Source organism: Entelurus aequoreus, linkage group LG11 (assembly GCF_033978785.1).
Source record: "Entelurus aequoreus isolate RoL-2023_Sb linkage group LG11, RoL_Eaeq_v1.1, whole genome shotgun sequence".
Classification (NCBI taxonomy): Eukaryota; Metazoa; Chordata; class Actinopteri; order Syngnathiformes; family Syngnathidae; genus Entelurus; species Entelurus aequoreus.
Window position 1 is genome coordinate 39,067,778 of NC_084741.1, and position 21,708 is coordinate 39,089,485.

General features: G+C 38.6%; 1 protein-coding gene across 1 annotated transcript; it reads left to right on the forward strand.

Moving 5' to 3' along the window:
- Positions 1-1,258: 1,258 nt before the first annotated feature.
- Positions 1,259-20,670, forward strand: si:ch211-261d7.6 (zinc finger protein 595). The gene is made up of 3 exons (XM_062062236.1): positions 1,259-1,709; positions 14,321-15,826; positions 19,529-20,670. Exons 1-3 carry the CDS (start codon positions 1,562-1,564, stop codon positions 20,668-20,670), a joined length of 2,796 nt encoding a protein of 931 aa, XP_061918220.1. The 5' UTR covers positions 1,259-1,561.
- The last annotated feature ends 1,038 nt before the right edge of the window (positions 20,671-21,708 follow it).

The window sequence follows — 21,708 nt, forward strand, 5'->3', positions numbered from 1 at the left end:
ACAGCGACCCCAAAAAGGGACAAGCGGTAGAAAATGGATGGATGGATGGATGGATGGATTAGTAACTGTAATCTGAAGAGCTTTTCTTCAATTTCCCCTACAGGCATGGCCAGAGGTTCTGTTATTGGACAGACAAGGCGAGCGGCCTATTGCAGGGCATTCTTCAGCCAGTCTTTAGGGTATCCAGAAACTCAGTCCAGGCCATCGACTGCGTCATCAAAGAATAACTGAATACAGTACTGGTATCCCATGACACAAAAGTACTGGTATGCCATGACACAAAAGTGAATAAATTGTATCATACCTATGTTGCTCCATAAAAAAATGATTGGAGAAATATGTAAGCTGGGGGTAAAAATAACTGGTTCAAAAATAATCATCTAATAACCTTTATTGGTTTGTACCTTGATGTGGTTTAAGAGCTTTTCACTACAACATGTCTACTTCTGAGGTGACCACCACTTGTGATTATAATTGACGCTTTGTCCTTTATCTGTGTTCCCCATTCTTTAGGTGCAGCTCGCGCAATGTTTGGAACAAAACATTTGTAAACAATAAAAAATCATTTTACATTGCAGTTTTTTGACTCATTTTAAAGTCTTGAAGAAATACCCAAGGTTTTTCTTTATTTTTATGTTCTTATTCTAAATATTGTCGTTTGTCTGACCACGGGTCATCTGACTTCACTGAGGTACATATGTGCACATAAATGTCATTTTAATTTAGTTCACTTACACAGAGAACTAAAAAAAACTGAATTTAACGAATACATTTAGTTTTAATAAAGTTTGATAATGAATTAACTTATTTTTACATTGCAGTTTTTTGCCTCATCTTAAAAGTCTTGAAGAAATACCCTAGGTTTTTCTTTATTTTTATGTTCTTATTCTAAATATTGTAGTTTGTCTGACCACGGGTCATCTGACTTCACTGAGGTACATATGTGCACATAAATGTCATTTTAATTTAGTTCACTTACACAGAGAACTAAAAAAAACTGAATTTAACGAATAAATTTAGTTTTAATAAAGTTTGATAATGTTGATTGATAATGAATTAACTTATTGTACACTGTTATTCATTTCCGCATATGTCCACGAGTCAAATGTGCAGTCAGGAATATCCTCAAGTTAATTTGTCAGATTAATACTTGTCCGATTAATACAGACGTTTTGTTAACGCTGTATTATAAAAAAAAGAGTCAAAGGAAGTGCTATTGATCGCTGTCAATGACGTAAGAGGAACTGACGTAAGCGGAAATGACCCCGGAAGTAAATGGGGGTTAGGAAGGTTTTTGTAATGGGAAGAAAATTGGCGTGACAGAACCCAATATGCACGAGCTGGCTAATCGTTACTTAACTGTTTTTTTCTTCGTTTTTGGGTAAATATCCCAACCATCCATCCGTTATATAAATTTAAATATTGACTTTAAAGCCATCGAAGCCCTTTTTTTTTCTCGGTGTCCATTTTGTATTTCCCCTCTTTTACACGACTAAAAAACGCGTCACTCAGCTAACCAACGTTAGCCACAGTTAAGCTAACCTAACATAGCCACGCCAAGATGGACGCAGCTGCGGCGGAGGTGCTTGAAGACGCCGGGGCAGAGGAGCAGTCCATCGCTATGGATGTTGCCACGCCATCAAACATCGCTATGGATGTTGCCACGCCATCAAACAGCAGTGCGACAGCGGCCGAGGGTACCGCAGATGGTAAATATTCTCCATGTTAACACTTTGATCAACACCGTTTAACCATCATCCACGTTACCAACAAGATATCCTGCTAGTCTTAAATGAAACCACGCCATTGAATATTTCTGTAAGTGAATAGTGATAAACATTATTGTAATGTCGTTAAATGAATCCGTTACTTTAATTTTGAAATGTATCCAGTTAAAACTTGGCAAGTTGAAGTAATGAGTCGTATTGTATATTAGCGAGAAAAGTTGAGCAATCAAGAGTATTTGAAACCATGTTCGAGCATCGCACACTTTGGAATTGTTGTTTTTAAGGTACAAAATTATCAGCTCATACAAATTTGCTCTCTATCAGTGTTCCCCATTAAACTGCACTTTATGTGTGGCGTTGGGGGTAGATGACTATTGTCTAATTTGCCATGAGGTAATATGTGTTCACGTTGGAGTCTTTTTAAACTTTCCATTAAGACTGCAAAATGTAAAACAATTAGACCTACTAGTCCAGGGGTCGGGAACCTTTTTGGCCTAGAGAGCCATGAAAGCCAAATATTTTAAAATGTATTTCCGTGAGAGCCGTATAATATTTTTTAACACTGAATACAACTAAATGCGTGCATTTTTAAAGTAAGACCAATATTTTTTAGAGTATAATAAGTCTCTTATTCTTTTTAATAACATTGTTATTCTGAAGCTAACCAATACTAAATAAAATACTTCCTACCATTAATACGACTTCTTGAACAGGTGCGGTAGGAAATGGATGGATGCATTGAAATACATGAGAATTTTATATATTTTGGACGTTAATTTTAACACTGTGATTACCAATGTCACTATTATGTTAGATCCACTATGGACTGGACTCTCACAATAGTATGCTAGATCCACTGGACGTCCATTGCACCGGTCGCCCAGGGGTGTGGGGTGTCTGCGGTCCCCTCCAAGGTTTCTCATTGTTATCCCATTGGGTTGAGTTTTTCCTTGCCCTGATTTGGGATCAGAGCCGAGGATGTCGTTGTGGCTTGTGCAGCCCTTTGAGACACTCGTGATTTCGGGCTACATAAGTAAACATTGATTGATTGATTGATTGAATGTCAACTAAGATTTATCTGAGAGCTAGATGCAGTCATCAAAAGAGCCACATCTGGCTCGAGAGCCATAGGTTCCCTACCCCTGTACTAGTCTTTGTCACTTAACCAAAGAACATAAACATTAAGATCCTCTCTCTCTGTGGCACAATTACAATAAAAGTAAAACCATGTTTTAAAAGTGTAACAAAGGCATTATTATAATACGTAGACATCAATAAGTGTAAGGTAATATAAAGTGATTCCAATAGAAGTGCACTTCAGTTATGGCGGTAGGGGGCGTGGTTATATGACGTCATCACCTAATATGCTTACCTAAGAGAAATCATACTTTCATTTTTTTTGTTCGGTTTGTACTTCATGAAGTTTTGCACTTTTTTTCTTTGTTTTCGTTATATTTGGATGTAATTGTTGGTTTATATGATATTATTAAGTAAGACTACGTATTATGTTGAAGGGGGCAGGAAAATATAAGATTTTTCTGCATCCTGCTCCTTCTCAGGCATTGGTGTGAAATGTAAAATTGAATTATTGTGGTATAATTGTCTATCGATCAAAGATGCACATCAATGAAGGAGATAAATAAAAATGAAATGAAATGAAAAAAATGTTAGAGTTGCCAATAAGTGTCCAATAAGAACAAACATTGTAGCTCTTTTGTTTTTAGGAGAAATAAAACAATCTTGTCTGATTATATTTAAACATGTTTGTGTCAATTCAACATAGCTATGTACAGCCACACGAGTCGGACTCCGTTACATGTTGAGCATCAAAATTAAGTTTTCCATGAAGCAGTTTTTCACATATTTTCCAGACAATAGTATATAAGCCGCACACACTAAATTTGAGGAGAAAATCATATTTTCCATATATTAGCCGCACTGAACTATAAACTGCAGATTTATATGTTTTAAAATTAGATATTTACACAAATATTTTGTAAATGTTTATTTACATAGCTTAATTGTTTTCAAATGGAGCCTGTATCACGACAGTAAAATGGCAGATAAAGCAAAACAGAAAAGTCATTGTCATGGACCTACTAGCTGTGGAAGCTAGCTCTCCAATCAGCTAAACACACTCAATATCTATTCTATGATGTTTTGGTGACTTTACTGAGGAATTTGTGAAACTGAAACAATACAAAAAGAGTGCCATTTTAAGTTAATAATACTAACACAGACACTTGTAAAACGTATTAGCATATTAGCTAATGCTAACTTTGCTAGATTGATTACATTACGATAAGGCTGAAACGAAGCGTCGACATAGTCGACGTCATCGGTTACGTAAATACGTCGACGCCGTTTTAGTGCGTCGACGCGTCGCATATTTACGTCACACTACCGTCATGGCGAAGCACAAAGCAGACGATCAAAGCAGACGATGCGAGCAGTGCGAGCGAGGGGGGAAAAGCATGCCAAAAGTGGTCAAAAGTGTGGGAGTATTTCAATAAACGGCCTAATAATGTTGTTGTATGCACACTGTGTCGAGCGGAAATGGCCTATCATAGCAGCACAACGGCTATGAACGAACATTTGAAAAGAAAACCATCAACTAGTCAATCGTCCGCGCGAGCAAACATGAATGTGTCATTTGTATCTGCTAGGGGTGTAACGGTACGTGTTTTGTATTGAACCGTTTCGGTACGGGGCTTTCGGTTCGGTACGGGGGTGTGCCGAACGAGTTTCTAAGCTAAAGCTAACTTTAGCTGCTAAAGTCTTAACAAGCTGCTTCGCTCCTCTGCCTCTGTCTCAGCACGCAGCATTGTCCCACCCACACAACCATCTGATTGGTACACACGCAGCATTGTCCCACCCACACAACCATCTGATTGGTACACACGAAGCATTATCAGCCAATCAGCAGTGCGTATTCAGAGCGCATGTAGTCAGCGCTTCAGCGTCGAGCAGATAGGTGTTTAGCAGGTGAGCATCAGGCAGCGGACTCTCCCCAAATGATAATAAACACCTCCCAGTCAACTACTAGTAACATCACTATGAGCCCGTTGACCTTCTAGAAATATAAACTGCAGCTCAGCTCGCTCGCAGTCCTGGCTTGAGGTGAAGGCTAATTAGCTCTCAGTTCCAGCCACATCGACCCCTTATGAGCGCCTATTTTTAGCTGCTGGAAATATTGTAAACAAGAAAAGAAGCAGAGCATGTAGACATGCTAACCTTTCTTCATTACAACTGTTAGTCACTCACTGGAATCAGTAGAATTGGTTATTGTGTACTGTGTTGGACTGGATGTTTATTTTGCACATTTTAAAAGCAATACTTAATGTTTACAGTGCTCCAGAATATTTAGATTGGCACTTTTTTGTATTGGATGTTTATCTTTATTTTTGCACATTTTAGCAAATAAGCAATACTTTCACTTTTGTTGAAATGTTTACACTGTTGTTACAGAATATTTCGTTTTGCACTTTTTTGTATTGGATGTTTATCTTTATTTTTGCACATTTTGAAGCAAAATAAGCAATACTTTTACTTTTGAAATGCTTATACTATTGCAGAATATTAAGATTTGCACTGGATGTTGACTTGTATATTTGCACATTAAAAAGCAAATAAGCTACTTTTAATTTTGTTAAATGTTAAAAGTTTTAAATGTTTACATTGTTACAGAATATTTAGTCATGTTGTTGTCAATGTTGACTGAGTGGCCATACTTCTTTTTTTTTGTAAATAAAAGCCATGCCTTTTGAAAAAACGGGCCTACATTTATTTTTTCCTCTTCATTTTGAATAAAAAAATAATCGGTAAAAGGAAAAATAATTTATAGATTAATCGAAAAAAAAAATCTATAGATTAATCGAAAAAATAATCTATAGATTAATCGATAGAAAAATAATCGTTAGCTGCAGCCTTACATTACGATAGCTCATACAAATATGCATAAAAACACTACTATCAAACATGTTACGGTTTAGTAAGTATAAATGGTTTTAGTTGTATTGTCAAACTTACAAACACTGCTTTGAGTTATGAACAAAGAAACCATACAAGTAGAACCGTTATTGACGACTAGCAGATGGACTCCTGGTTCTAAGGCAAAAAACAAAAATAAATACTGTGGACTTTCAACCTGCAGTGAGCGAACTCATCTAAAAAATGGCGCTATAGCACAAACAATTACTCTTTTTCAGTCTCTGCGTCAGTGTTACTACTATGCAATTTTGTAGTATACAAAACATTATGGTCATAAGCAGAAAAAAACCATAGATTATCTGTACCTTTTGTATAAGCCGCAGGGTTCAAAGCATGGGAAAAAGTATCGACTTATAGTCCAGAAAACAGGGTAAAAGTATTTTATTCAAAAGGAAAAAACAAAGTATTTGCCGTTATATGCATCAATAAATAATTGGGGGCGGCGTTGGGAGAGGGGCCGTGCCAGCAACCTGAGGGTTCCTGGTTCGTTCCCCACCTTCTACCAACCTCGTCACGTCCGTTGTGTCCTTGAGCAAGACACTACACCCTTGCTCCTGATGGGTCGTGGTTAGCGCCTTGCATAGCAGCTCCTGCCATCAGTGTGTGAATGTGTGTGTGAATGGGTGAATGTGGAAATAGTGTCAAAGCGCTTTGAGTACCTTGAAGGTAGAAAAGCGCTATACAAGTATGACCCATTTATATGCATCAATAAATATAAATTGTTATGCTTAAAAGCAGCATATTAGCCAAGTCCTTTGGGTAGATCTCAGAATGGTGTACATGGTCTATTTTCTTGTCCATGGAGCGAATATTGGCCAGGGCAATGGAAAAGCCGCCTTGTACGGGTTAGCCAAACGGTTCCAACGGTCTTTAAAGTCCATAAATAAATTACTGCTAGCATTATTTAACAGTAACGTCTGGCAGTATACACATTGTTGGCATAGAAATGTAAAAAGGATCTCAAGACTGAAAACATAATACTATACAATTGGCCGATATTATTGGACATCCCCCCAAAAAAACACATATATTGCCCTCACAACACCGTATCTGACAATAGTAAGTACACTAGAGATGTCACGGTATGAAGATTTCTTATTGCAGTTATATGCTCCAAATTTTCAGGAAATACTTATTCTAAAATCTTTTAACCAAGTTTTATTTTAAAAAACCCAACACATTCAAAATGTTTTCCTTTGTAGAAGAAAAAAACATTTTAGACTGTTTCACGGAACTCAAATAAAAATTTTATGTGCATATAAAAGCAACACAAGCATTATAAACAAAGTAATATGGCAGAAAACCAAATAACATAAATAAATAAAAATACATGTGAAAATTGTGCAGGATGGCACCTAATGGACATAAGAGATAATCAAATAAAAACAAATATAAGAATTTTGCAAGATGACACCTGATGGCCATAAGATGTAACTGCACTTTTTGTCCATATAGATAAAAATAGTGTTAATGTATGAGATGTAGTCCTACACATAGGGGCTACACGATTATAGCAAAAATAATAATCACAATTATTTTGATCAATATTGAAATCATGACTATTCGTTATGGTAGGTAAAACAATGTTGGGGTGGGGTGTAAAAGTGACACCATCATGTAATTTGTAATGTCTAATAACAATGCTCTTTTAAATGATGCCTTTATCTCTATTTTTACATTTTGATAGAGGTGTTTTTTTAAAGTTATGTACATTTTGTGTACATTTGCATGTACTTTTAAGTCTAAATGTATGCACATGTACATGCTGTATCGGGATAGATCCATCAAGAGTTTGAGCAGAAAAATGTCATATAGGAATTAACAGCGGAATTTTCAGAGTAAACTACACCCTAAAACATCAGCAAAGCGCCATGTCATGGAAATGTTTTTTGAAGAAATACCTTTTTAACATGAACAAAAACACAAATAATGTAAAAAAAACAAAAACATGGTTTACTTTTTGGCCAATAAAGATAAAGTCAAATAAACACGCTTTGTTCCTCTCCAACACCATAATGTTGTCCAGTGCAACAGCTTGCCCCCCAAAAATAATCAGGAGTTATACCTCTCACAATACACTAATACGCAATCTTCGTGCCACACTGACAACTCAGTGTGTTCACACTTCATAACCTGCGTTCAATTGAATGAGATGACAAAACATTTTAGCTAGCGGTGAGGTTATTGAAAAACTGACAAAGTTAGCGATTAAATAAAGGACGAGTGACTATCCCAGTAAACAAACAGCAAGACTTTATAAACAAGTTGTGGCAAGGTTCCCTTACACATCGCCTGCTGCATGTTTCAACACGTCATTAAAGGCCTACTGAAATGATTTTTTTAAATTTAAACGGGAATAGCAGATCCATTCTATGTGTCATACTTGATCATTTCGCGATATTGCCATATTTTTGCTGAAAGGATTTAGTAGAGAAAATCAACGATAAAGTTCGCAACTTTTGCTCGCTGATTAAAAAAAGCCTTGCCTGTACCGGAAGTAGCGTGACGTCACAGGAGCTAGGATTCCTCACAATTCCCCGTTGTTTACAATGGAGCGAGAGAGATTCGGACCGAGAAAGTGATGATTACCCCATTAATTTGAGCGAGGATGAAAGATTCGTAGATGAGGAACGTTACAGTGAATGACTTGAGAGGCAGTGATGGACGTATCTTTTTTCGCTCTGACCGTAACTTAGGTACAAGCTGGCTCATTGGATTCCACACTCTCCTTTTTCTATTGTAGATCACAGATTTGTATTTTAAACCACCTCGGATACTATATCCTCTTGAAAATGAGAGTCGAGAACGCGAAATGGACATTTAGTGCCTTTTATCTCCAAGACAATACATCGGCGAAATGCTTTAGCTACGAGCTAACGTGATAGCATCTTGCTTTAACTGCATATAGAAACAAAAGAAATAAACCCCTGACTGGAAGGATAGATAGAAAATCAACAATACTATTAAACCGTGGACATGTAAATACACGGTTAATGCTTTCCAGGCTGGCGAAGGTTAACAATGCTGTGCTAACGACGCCATTGAAGGTAACTTAGCAACCGGACTGCACAGAGCTATGCTAAAAACATTAGCTCTCCACCTACGCCAGCCAGCCCTCATTTGCTCATCAACACCCGTGCTCACCTGCGTTCCAGCGATCGGCAGAAGGACGAAGGACTTCACCCGATGCGTTTGGCGGCCCGGAGACTTAGGAAGTCAAGGTGAGGTCGGCGGCTAGCGCGGCTAGCGCTCCAACAAAGTCCTCCTGGTTGTGTTGCTGTAGTCCGCTGCTAATACACTGGTCCCACCTACAACTGTCTTCTTTGCAGCCTTCATTGTTCATTAAAAAAATTGCAAAAGATGTCCAGAATACTGTGGAATTATGAAATGAAAACAGAGCTTTTTGTATAGGATTCTACGGGTACCATAACTTCCGTTACTCTGACTTCGTCACGCGCATACGTCATCATACCGCGACGTTTCAGCCGGATATTTCCCGGGAGATTTAAAATGTCACTTTATAAGTTAACCCGGCCGTATTGGCATGTGTTGCAATGTTAAGATTCCATCATTGATATATAAACTATCAGACTGCGTGGTCGGTAGTAGTGGCTTTCAGTAGGCCTTTAACTCTCAGTCACAGCAGCTGAGTGAAGGACGATGTGCTGCATTTCCAAAATAAAGCAACATCAAATATTTTTCTTTTCCACAGTATACTTTTTGTGTGGGACAAATGTGTCTTTCTCAGATTTTTGAGTGATTCTTATGTGTAACGATTTTTAATCGATTTAAAAAAAAATCAAAACTCAATTCAAAAATAAATTAAATATACGTATAATATATATTATTGTTTTTCCAAAATCTGTCCTGTCCAGCCACTTTAGTAAATGTTTGGGTGAAATTTTATTTTTAAAAAACAGTTTTCTTTTAAGTAATATATACATTTATAAGAGCTGTTTATCTATTTCATGGAGGAATGTAGTTGGTCATAGAACTGGCACCCAATGTAATTAAAAAAAGTATTGATTGTGAATCGTTTTGAATTGAGAATCGATTCTGTATTATATCGTTACCCCCAAGAATCAAATCGAATCGTGTGGTGCCCAAAGATTTACGGTCCTAGTCTCCAATATTGTCCACATATGTCACCATCTATTAACAACAGTGCTCTCTTAAGCACACGCTGAGACTCTACGGAAGTGAAATGAAGTGAAACAAAGGGATCAACTCCGTTTGCTCTGAGATAAAATCTCAAGATCTGTGTAGTTGCTTTCTGCCATGTTTTCTCAAACCAGACGGCACTGGTGCGCATGCACCAGCGCTGCTGCGACACCGTTTCCAGGAAATGAGCAATGTTTCCAAAATTGCATTTATAATTGACGATTTTTCGATAATTTAAATTTTAACAGTTTTACTTACCGTCTGGACTTTTACCGTGGTTTATCATTATACCGTTTACCGTTACATCCCTAGAGTACACCCTTTATGTTTCACCAACCATTTCAATTCCTGTACATCTTCTTAAGGGACAATACTACATAAATGCAACTTCAAAGTATATGTGAGCGTAGTCGGTCTGCTGTTCTGTAGAATGCCACAATACAGGTTGGAATTAATGCTTCCCTTCGATGAAGCGCATCTCCCTAGTGCCAACAGTACTCGGGTAGCATTGGATGATAACGCTGGCACCACCGTGCTTGATTGTAGGCAAGACACAATTACCTTGCTTCTTTCTGTTGGCTCATTTTCAGTGGATAGCAAATCTCTACTGCTGTACAACTCTATCTGCTACTACTCTTAAAGATATGAGGTATGGCACACATTTAAAAAAGTAAAGGAAAAACAACTCCTACACCTTCCTTCACATAAAAACACATTCACAGGCTTGTGTCCCTTTTGTCCAGTCAGAAGCCTGAAAAAGCAACCCCAGTTGGTGCCATCATAATAACGCCTCTGTTCATTAATATCGTCACATAGGGTTGGGCGATAAAACAATATCAGTATACTGTATATCGCAAGAGACACGTAATTAATATAAATAAAAATGCCTTTGATAAAATGTTTAATATATATATTTGTCGGAAGAAACCCGAAGTTAACCATTTAAGCAAGGTTGGTTGCATGAACGAAGGCCCTCGCTGTGATCACTGATCAGTGGGAGTGACAAACTAACAGCCAATCAGGTAACCATATCAACTATCAAGTTTTATTGCGCCATCTTGTTGTCCTGCGGTTGTTTCTTTGCATGGAGTGAGAAGAGAAACCAAAAATGAGTGCTGGAGATAGCAAATAAATTGTGGCTAAAACAGGAAAAGTCACCTCGACGGTATGGCAGTTTTTTTAATTTGTTAAAACGAACCATAGTCAAACCAATGTGGTCTGTACATTATGCGAGGCCTTGTCCCCCGCAGGAACAGTAATAACTAGGGATGATGTTTGTTAAGAAATTATCGATTTCAATGCCATTATCGAACCGATTCCTTATCGATTCTCTTATCGAATCCAGATCGGTTGTTGTATATGGAAAAAACACATAATACTTGGTTTAACAAAAGCTGACTTTTATTTTTTAAGAAAAAAATAAAATAAATATATAAAATATTGACTGTTGTTACCCAAAAAAAAAAAGTTTTATAAAATAAATAAATATTGACTGTTAGTGCCCCTTTAAGTGGGCCACCTAAGAAAAATACATGCAGGGAAAATCCTGCATTAATTTGTATTGTGCAGCACTTTACATTTGAAACAAATCTCAGAGTAATGGTGTTGTTTACTTTTTGCTCCATTACATGTCAGCAAAATACAATTATTAACCTACCGGTACTTGTATTCGTCTGTGTTCACCAAGTTGAAGGGGAGGAGATTTTTCACCGTCATTTTCATTAGCTTGCGAGTAATGTTGTTCCTCTCCTCCTCACTCATCTTGCTGCGCTCTGCGTTATACCTCGCCTTGGTAAATGGGTTAACGCTCTGTGCTACAGTGCAAACACTGCCCTGGTCACTCTGGCTGTCATGAATGTCATCATCTGAAATAGGATAACGTTAACATTATCTTAATTCACATCTTGCAAGCAGTAGTTTATTAGACAGACCTGCAAATTCTGGAGTGGTGTAGGCTACAAGATACCATTAACGTTATCAGACACATACCAAAAGGCTAACGTTACCGTTAGCCACTGACTATGCTTAGGTAACGTTAGTCTAGCTAACATTACTGCAGTCCTGGTTGACATAAGAGGTAACGCTATTTTAGCCGAAAGGCTACAAGTGAGCAGATATGGAAATTAACCGGCAACAGTTAACGTTATTCACTCATCGGCACTATCACTGGCAGCAGGTTGAAGCAGAGAAAGAGGGGCGTGCTTCGTCATCTTTGTCGCTGCTTCTCCACGACACGTTTCCCTAACCTTCAGGTTATGTACGGCCTGAACATGTTTCAACATGTTTGTTGTACTGCTCCCCATACAAGAAAGCGAAGCCTGGCAAAAATTGCAGATAGCCGTTTCCTCGTCAAATTTCTTAGTAAAGTGAAGCCGTGCCTTAGAGCGTTTTTTCCGGTCCATTGTTGTTGCTGCTTCTGTATCTGCCGTCGAATGACTGAGCTACGTCATTTCCTGTGACGTGCCACAGGACATTTCCTGTGACAAGGGATTCGTTCCCAGGGATTCGAATAAAGAACCAAATCTTTTTCTTTACTATAGTGGCTTCGATAACGGAAACAGTTTCTCAAAAAGGGATTTGAATCTTTGGAATCGGTTCTTTTCTTATCGAACAATCTGGAGAACTGGTTTCGAACATCATCCCTAGTAATAACACACCACTTTAGCCGCGCTCACCCTTTAGAGCACAGCCCTAACTTCCTCGCACTAAACCTGCAGTAAATGGTTCTCCTCAGGATTCTCTGTTTACATTTTTAAACTTTGCACTATTTTGTTACACTTTCTTACATAATCCTTTTTTTTGCACCTTAATTTTAAGAGTTTATTGTTCAGTGTTCATTGTGATTTAAGAATGTTGTTTATATTAATAATTTTCCATGATTGTGTTGATATTTCCTTTCCTTTCTGCTTTAATAGCCGATGGGATTATAATCAGAGTAGGGTTACATTTTAAATAAAAATGTTTACATTTAATATATTTTCCTCCTGGTACTTATTTTCAATAGGTCATTAATAATATCAATAATTGTGGATATCGACCAATTTAAAATACTTGATTTGATACAGTTTTCAACCTTATCACCCAGCCCTATAGTCACATATTAGATGAACAATGATGTGTGCATTATCTTTAAAATCAGCATGCACTTACAGAGCTTAAGAAAAATGTTGACTTTTAATTTGCCTGTGCGTGTTATAAAGCTTCATGTTGTGTTGTTAAATAAGGTTCAAAAGTAGGAAATAATGTCGCACATTTCTCAGGTCACAAACACATTTTTTTTTTACCACAATCCAGTCTGGCTGGAGTTTTCCAAAAGCTCACTATTTCAAAACAATAGTCGGTTTTTGCATGTGGAAAAGAGTCCAAAATCCAAGTTTCAATTGTATAGTAATATTGTATTTTGAGAAGATTTATACAGTGCTAAAATAGTGTCTGAAATGTGAGGACAGTACTCATTTTGGTGGACATGTGAGGGGAAAACTGATTAAAGGGGAATTGCTCTTTTTTTTTTTTAATTTTGCCTATCATTCACAGTCACAAGCACACGTTTTTCTGTTTTTCGTGCATTTTAACTCATAAATAAAAGCTAGCAGAAGTCAGCTAACAATGGAGATGTGATTCGCTATATTCTGCCTATAAAGCGCTCTTGAAAATATCCAAAAACCTCTGTTTTATTTACATGGTGTAAATATATATGTAATGTAGTAACAGGCACATTCATAATAACATGTAATATTTATGTATTTTGTTACTTTTAAGTACACTGCGGCACATTAATTTCACACGCATCAAAACCTTCGATATTTCCTTTAATAACTTCTACTAATCATGGCAAACTTAATGAGACACAACAATGGCTACTTTGGGACAAATGATTATATGTTTAACTTATCTTTTTTAGCCTAAAAATGAGGAGGAGCTACATGTTTTAGATAATGTGTGATAAGCAGATCCTGCAAGTAGCACGATTGCTAATTGCTAAACGAGAAATACAAACTACAAACATGAAACAATCACGTACCGCACAATGTCTCTCCTCTGTGTGATGCCGACTGATGGGATGTTCACATCTTCTGTCGGTTTTTAGGGGTTTATGGACACAATAGATTACTCCCATTAGCTGCATTGTTAGCAACCTTGTAAATGCCATAATTACGAATTAGAATGCATTAAAAAAAACATATGAATGATGGGCAAAATTCCCCCAAAGTGTAGTGCAATTGGCCTTTAGATTGGATTTCCTTTGCTGAAAGAGCACCACTGTTAATGGGCTGATAAAAATAATATTTGACTTCGTTTAGATCATAACACAAAAAGAAGCACTTAGCCTTGTAGTTTAGAATGCTTTATATTGGTGTGAGTCCCACTGTTATTTGTAAAAAAAAATCTCTTGACTTGACATCTAAAATTGTTTTAAATTGTTGTATTTGCTCTATTTTTAGGGCCTGAAATTTGTTGCCAAGATTGTGGCGAGGCCTTCAGAGAAGAAGCAGGCTACTTGGAGCATCGCAATCAGCACCCTGACGGAAGCTGCCTAATGTATTTAGAGCCAGTGGAAGATTTGGATGATGCAGACAAAGATGGAGAAAGTGCAAGTTACTGTAATTTCTGCTCAAAGTCATTTGGTGATTTGAGTGAATTCCACTTACACATGGAGAACCACCGCAGTCAACACCTTGACACTCAGCCGATTTCAGGGGCGGCGAAGCCCACCTTTCAATGCGAGGAATGTGGCAAGAGCTATTTTATGTTCGGACACTATCTCAATCATCAGCGCTCCCACATTCAGGCATCAAAATCTCTATTTAAAGACTTGGAACAGTTGAAGAAAAAGTCCTTTCAGTGTGAATCTTGCGGTCGGAGTTATTCTCGTCAGTCTGCCCTTGATGCCCACCGACGTTGTCATGAAGGAAAATTAATCAAATCCCGAAACAGGACTTCAGAGGAATTTATTCCTCCTGTTGAGACAGCAGCTGAAGCCAAGCCTGTTGAAAACCAGACTTGTGCTATTCCCGAGAAGCTTATCAGTTGCACTTGCGGTAAAGCTTTTTCTTCTTTAAATGGCTTGAAAACACACCAGCGATTCAGCCGCTCCCTCCAGTGCTCTAAAATAGAAATTAAAGTAAAGCAGAAGAAAAATGTGTATAACTGTAAGGACTGCAAGAAAATTTTCCATGGCCATCTTGCTTGGTTCAACCATGAGAAATGGCATGAAAACCGAGCAGAAGGCTCTGCAAACCGATTTCCATGTGAGACCTGTGGAAAAGTGTTTATGACTCAAACCTTCTACTTAAGACACCTCCGCACGGTGCACAGCGAGGCCCCGGCAAAGTCATTTCTCCACCAAGTGGGCCAGGTGCAGAAAAGGGCGCTTGAATGTAAAGACTGTGGCCTCAAGTTTTCTAGACCGTCAGCATTTCACTCTCATCAGCTTCAACACACAAAGGATTTTAAAGAAACCGAGGGATTGGCTGATATGCAAAAACCTCTGGTACAACAGCAGATTACTTTGCATGGTGAACCTATATTGAGATATCAAGCAGACGCACAGAATGTTCTCCGGCTTAAGAGTGATGATGACCCACTTGCTAATGAAGAAGATATGGAGAGTTATGAACCTGGGGATTTCAACGTCCTGGTGATCAGTGCCAGTGAATCGGAGGAGGAGACCGTTCAAGACTCTCATTTTGAGCTGGACAGCGAAGCTGATCAACAGGCTAAAGACTTTGCCGAAACAGTCCCTGCTCCCAATCCACCAGAGCTGGGCTTGAAAATTGTACAGGTTGATCTCGAGTCTGGCAAGGAACAACGCCCAACGACAGAAGCCGAAAACACAGCGGCGGCAGAAAGAATTGATTGTCCAGATTGTTACCGGTGGTTTACTAGTGAGTCGTCTCTGCGGGCTCACTTAATGTGGCACAACGTTCATGAGAGGAGACGAAAGAAAGGTCAGTCCGTGGAAGTTTACACATGTGACAATGAAGCTAGTAGTTACGCAGCAGGTGATACTACAATAGAAAGGAAGCAGGAATTAAGCCAGGTAGAGCAATTACAGTGTATGACATGTGACAACTGCGGTGTATACGTTGTACGTTCGTCTGCTTATATCGTTGATCAGCCCAATAGAAAACAATGGTTATGCCAAGATTGTGTGACATCTAGCTCACAGAAAGCTAGTTTGGTAAGCCACACAATGAACCACTCTGCACGTAGAAAAGAGAACATTTCAGTTACAAAAGTGTACAATCCAAAGAAAACACTTCTCGGCCCTAAAATATACCATTGCGAGCAGTGCGAGAAGGGTTTTTGGTCTTTAGGAGCATACTCTCATCACAAGCAAAATCCAAGTCAATGTGTCGATGTGAGGCTAAGGACAGGGATTGCACAGCCAATGCACCGTGGGCGTTCTCGCACCAGCAATAAAGTTACATGTCCCGTTTGTGGTAGAAAGTTCCGTCACAAGGGCATTATGACGTTGCACATGCGCATACATGAAAATGGAAACCACAAATGTGACATCTGCAACAGATCGTTCCGTCTGTTATCCAGCCTCCTCAGGCACCAGGTTGTGCATAACGAACACCTACCACCACCTACTAAGTCTTTTCAGCACCAGGTAGAGCAGCTGCAAAAGAATACGTACAGCTGCACCGAATGCGGTAAGCTGTTCTCCCGGGCCAAAGCCCTTAAGTTTCATATGAAGTACCACGGTTATGAGAGTGGGCATTCACCTTCACCACCTAGATCCTCTCAGGAGGTCTTCCAGTGTGTCCTGTGCCTGACCTATTTCAAAACCAAGGCCTCTTTGAGAGCTCACCAAAAGATTTGCATTAAAAAAGAATGCCAAACATCAAATTATAAGACCAAAAGACTAAATGATATTATTGAAGAAAGCTCGGTAGGGTTACCGCATACCACTGTTATAAAGAAAGAAATAGACACAGAGGAGCTACACATTGAAAGTCCAAATACTACATGCCACTTAGAAACAAACAGTAATTTGAAATACAAGTGCAAAAAGTGTGATAAAAGTTTTTCAGTTGTTGGGGCTTTAAACTTGCATAACAGAATTCATGCTCAGGGCTACAAAAATAAAGCTTATGCGACATTATCCTCTGTGCGTAGTGAGGAAGAGTTAAAGAAAGACTTTCCATTTCCCTGCATGGAATGTGGGAAGCGATTTATGTCCAACTCTGCCCTTGGCTCCCACAAAAGATGTCACTCTAAAGAGAAATGTTCTAACTACTGGCTGCAGGACCACCACATGAGTACACAACCCGTAAATAGCCCCAAAAGTGAGACCCAATGTGACTTATTGTGTCCAGAAGGGCTACTATTAAGTGACGATACAGGTGCCCAGGAAGGCGTTACCTCCCGCAAATCAGTCAATCAGGTGGTTTTAGATTACGGTGAACCCACCTCTACGCTGACTTCAAAAATGCACCAGTGTCCCCTCTGTTCTGTGAGCTTTTCCACACCCGGAGGTCTTTGTGCCCACAAATTGCAAGCCCACCCAGAAAGTGCAAAAGACACACCTAAGATTACAGTGGATGCTCACCCTGAAGCATCCAAAGTGACAATCAGTGTTGTTGGCGAGAAAAACCTTGGATTAGATGCCCCTTCTTTGAGTTCTGCCATAAAAGTTAATGGTGGACTGCAGTGCAGCACTGCTGTCATGGACCATAAACTACGTCCAGAGTTTAAAACGGCAGTCCAAGCTCCTGAGGCTTTAGCTGAGATCTCGCTTCCCTTCAGCCGCCTATCAGAGCCCACTGGTAAATATCTCTATAAGTGCGGGAAATGCGGTAAAGCTTTCCAGACTGAAGGGCAGTTAGTAACTCACAAGACTAAGGCAAAGAGCCGGCCTTTCTGCTGCGCTTTGTGCTGCAATGCCTTCTGGACTGAGAATCAGCTGCAGCAACACCTCACCTGGCATGATCAGGTGCGATTGCGGCTCCCCAACGAGGTTCGCTTGCGCCTCAGTGCTGCTTTGACTTCGAGGTCCCTCAAACCAGCAGATAATTAATTTCTCTCACCATCCATATTACCAAACCGAACATGTTCACATTGTCAAGGCGATGCATGTAATTTTGCTAATCCTCTAATGGTAGTCAGTGCATTACAGGACCTCACTGGCCATCACCTTGCTTCTGTTGGTGATGACAGAGGGACGAACTATGGCCGTGCTCCTGCCTTCTCTGGAGACTCAGGGCGACCTTACTTGTCTTGAATCTTGAGTTACTTTTAGTCAAAAAACTGATTTGCACCAGCACTACATTAAACACGCCCAGAGTGTGTTATAAAAAAGAAAAAGTTATAAACTAAATGTAAATTACATGTAAACCTTAATGCTTTTTCGTGTTTGTTTGTCCTTTGATCAAAGTTATTTTTAGTCCTAACTTATGTTATCATATTTGTCTTAATATGTTGTTGTCATCTGAAGCGTTTCTTTACACTGGATTTAGTAGTGTCTTAATGTTCTATGACCTACACAATGTCCCCTTTTAAACCCGTCATGAAAACATTTACTGGAAAAAATAAATGCGTTTGAGCTAAGCATATGCATCTAAAAATAGATATATATTAAATATATGTATGCTCGTCTGGATCATTTTAAGCTCTATTGAAGATCAGGGAAAAAAAATACTGCTATCTTAGTTTTGGTTAAATTACCAGAGAAATGTTGGATAAAACCCAGTCAAAAAGGCCTGTCGCAAAACACTAATATGTACAATGTTTTTGCATGAACTGACTACTAAGCTCATGACCTTTTTCTTTGTCATGGTTTATTTCTATGTTGTAGAAAAGTTATTTATTGCTTAAAAAGACTGTGGCACTTGTATTCATTTAGAATGGCTTAGTTGCACTTATTTTGGAGAAATATCTATTAATGAAGCCTTTTTCTTAGGTGACTGATGCCTCTCACTATATGTTAACTTGCTGTTTCTGACGATATAATAAATTGATCTGCTGTAGTCTGAATTAGTGGCTTGTGTAATGAATTCACACTTTTTCATCCTTAACAGTATGTGAGATTGTTTTTATTTATAATTTTTTAATTTTTTTTTAGTAAAATAGGTGTATTACAGCATTACAGACAACTGCTGCACTTTATGGGGGATGGTGCCGTTTTATTTTAATCACATTCAGATTTTTATCTGAGATGTAATCATGGGCCGCTTTTAATAATGAGAAAGCCATCTTTTTGTCATATATTTGGTTTGAATAGATGGTCAACTGTTATTGTTGGACTGCAGTTGTTTTACTGAACAATTCAAACAAACCGGTGTTGATTGTATGGTGGATGCTTAGTAGGATACATTGTGTTCGTTTTAGTTTAAGCCACATTGGGTGAATAGATTAAGAAAAAAAGATGCAATAAATCGATTTCTATTCATATTGTTGGATAAGATACAAAACAAATCATGTAGTCCTTGAGGATTTAAAGATTGAGTTTCTGGACATGTGCTTTAGAGTTTAACAGAGTTCTAAATCTTCTGACTAATGCAAATCTATCATCTGTGAGCAAAGAGATATCTTCTTCAACTAAATGTGCGTAAATATCTCTTTCCTACCTTTTTTCTTTAAGCACTATCTCGAATCTTTGTAAAATTCTGTCTTTTAATCATACATTTTCTCACTATTTCTAGCCAACAGGATAAAGTTGAACTTTTCGCAGATGTACAGACCGAGGCCGTCAACTGTGGAGGTCTTGAGAAAAGTGGGGGAGGTGCAGAATGACCAGGAGATGGAAGCTGACTGTCAAGTGCAGCAAGAAAGTTCCAACTCCATGAAGACGGTCCACAGGTGCAACATTTGTGGGAAAGGATATGCGTATCTCCTATCTTATCGAAAGCATCTGCAGCTGCATAAGAAGCGGTCCTCTTCAATCAAAAGCTTGCACGGCGACACCGCCAATACGTACGACTGCCCGATTTGCGGAATGGGCTTCTACAGGAAAACTCGTTTGCAGGGTCACCTGTTAACCCACAGGCTACACGACGTGTACCGGTGTGAGCAGTGCAACAAGGACTTTGAGTCTGTCAGTTCATGGGTGACTCATGAAGAACTCCATAAAACCAGGCCCTTTTGGTGTCTCACCTGTGCCAAAGGGTTTAGACAAGAGGAATTTCTTGATAAACACCTGCAAAGAGACCATATGGGGAATTACAAGTGCAACGTTTGCCCCAAACGCTATCTCACGCCAGCCCTGCTCAGCGATCACATCAGTATGCATTATTCACCACGTCTCAAGAAGGCAGCCAGTGATGAAAAGGAAATGAAAAATGGAGATTTGTCTATTCCAAATCAAGTGCTTGAAACAGGGACGGGGCTGGGGGCTGAGCCGGGGACGGAGCCGGGGACGGAGCCGGGGACGGAGCCGGGGACGGGGACGGAGCCGGGGACGGGGACGGGGACGGAGCCGGGGACGGGGACGGGGACGGAGCCGGGGACGGAGCCGGGGACGAAGCCAGACAAAGCCAGAGAGCTGTGTGAAGATGAAGAGTTTGCTCACTCTGACCACTCTGATTGTGGGGAGCCTTTGCACAAGCCCCCCAAATTGTCCACATCTCTAGCCTGTCATCCAGGAGTAGTAGTAGAAGCGCAAACTGTGCCGGTTCACAATGGCGGCGAAAAACCGGAGCAAAAGCAACGCAGGTCGTATCATAAGTACTGGGAATGGGAGTGTTTTGAATGCGACATGGGCTTTGATGACGTGTCTCATCTTCATTTGCATTACATCAAACATGCTACTGGAGAGGTGCCTTTTCTACATGAAATGGAGGGATGAACTTAATTTGTTTAACATTTCAAAGATATGACCAACAATGAGTTTCAAAATGAAATAAATGAAATCTAACTTGTCATAAACTGTACTAAAAAAACTGTTTTTTAATTGTTGGCTATACCAGTAAAGATGTTTCAAGAAGAAGAATATGCTTGCTTTTTTTTCTTTTGATATTTCACTTACTAATCTTTTCTTTTGGTATTATTTAATTGTTCTGTTTCAGGTAAAACGTTATCTAAGCCTTACACTTTTTGTTGTGTAATATAACATCGGTCTTCCCAAAATGTCTGCCATATTGACCAGTATGTGCAAAATAAATGATCTCTTTACAGTAGTTTGTGTGTTTTCAGGGGTAAACGTTGAGTGTTTAAGCACAAATTATGAATCAATATTTTGAATTTGTATATTTTAGAAATACATTTTTTTTCTATGTCCTCAGTGGTTGACTTGACTTCGATGCTGTTCATATAAAATTAAGATGGTTGGTGCAATAAATGCCTCAAGTGTGACCAAAAAGTGGTTTCTTTAGTGTTATTATGACTAAAAGAGTGGAATGACATTTACAAAATACAAAAATTTCAAGAAACTATTTAACATTTTATTACCAGAAATGTATTATTTAAAATATTTCATAAACTATTTAAAACCTTTTATACATATACAGTACATAGGAAACTACAACTATAAACATTTACGGTTCAGAATAATTACTGTCTGAAAACAAATATTGTTTCTCTCAGAATAGTAGAAAAGATAAAAAAAATAATTGCCATAAAAGATATTTTTGCAATGTGGTTTTCGTTAAAGATTATTTAAATTCTTCCATCCAAATTATTTGATCATTTAAAAAAACAAAAGTTATGAAGATTATTCAGATTGCAATAAACATTCCTACGGAGCCCCTAAAGGGACATGGGAATTTATTTTTTTTTAGACGTGTATCTCGTGCGCACGAGAAAGTATCTCCTGGCCACGAGAAAGTTTCTCGTGGCCACGAGAAACTTTTTATTAAAAAAATATATATATTATTATTTTTATTTT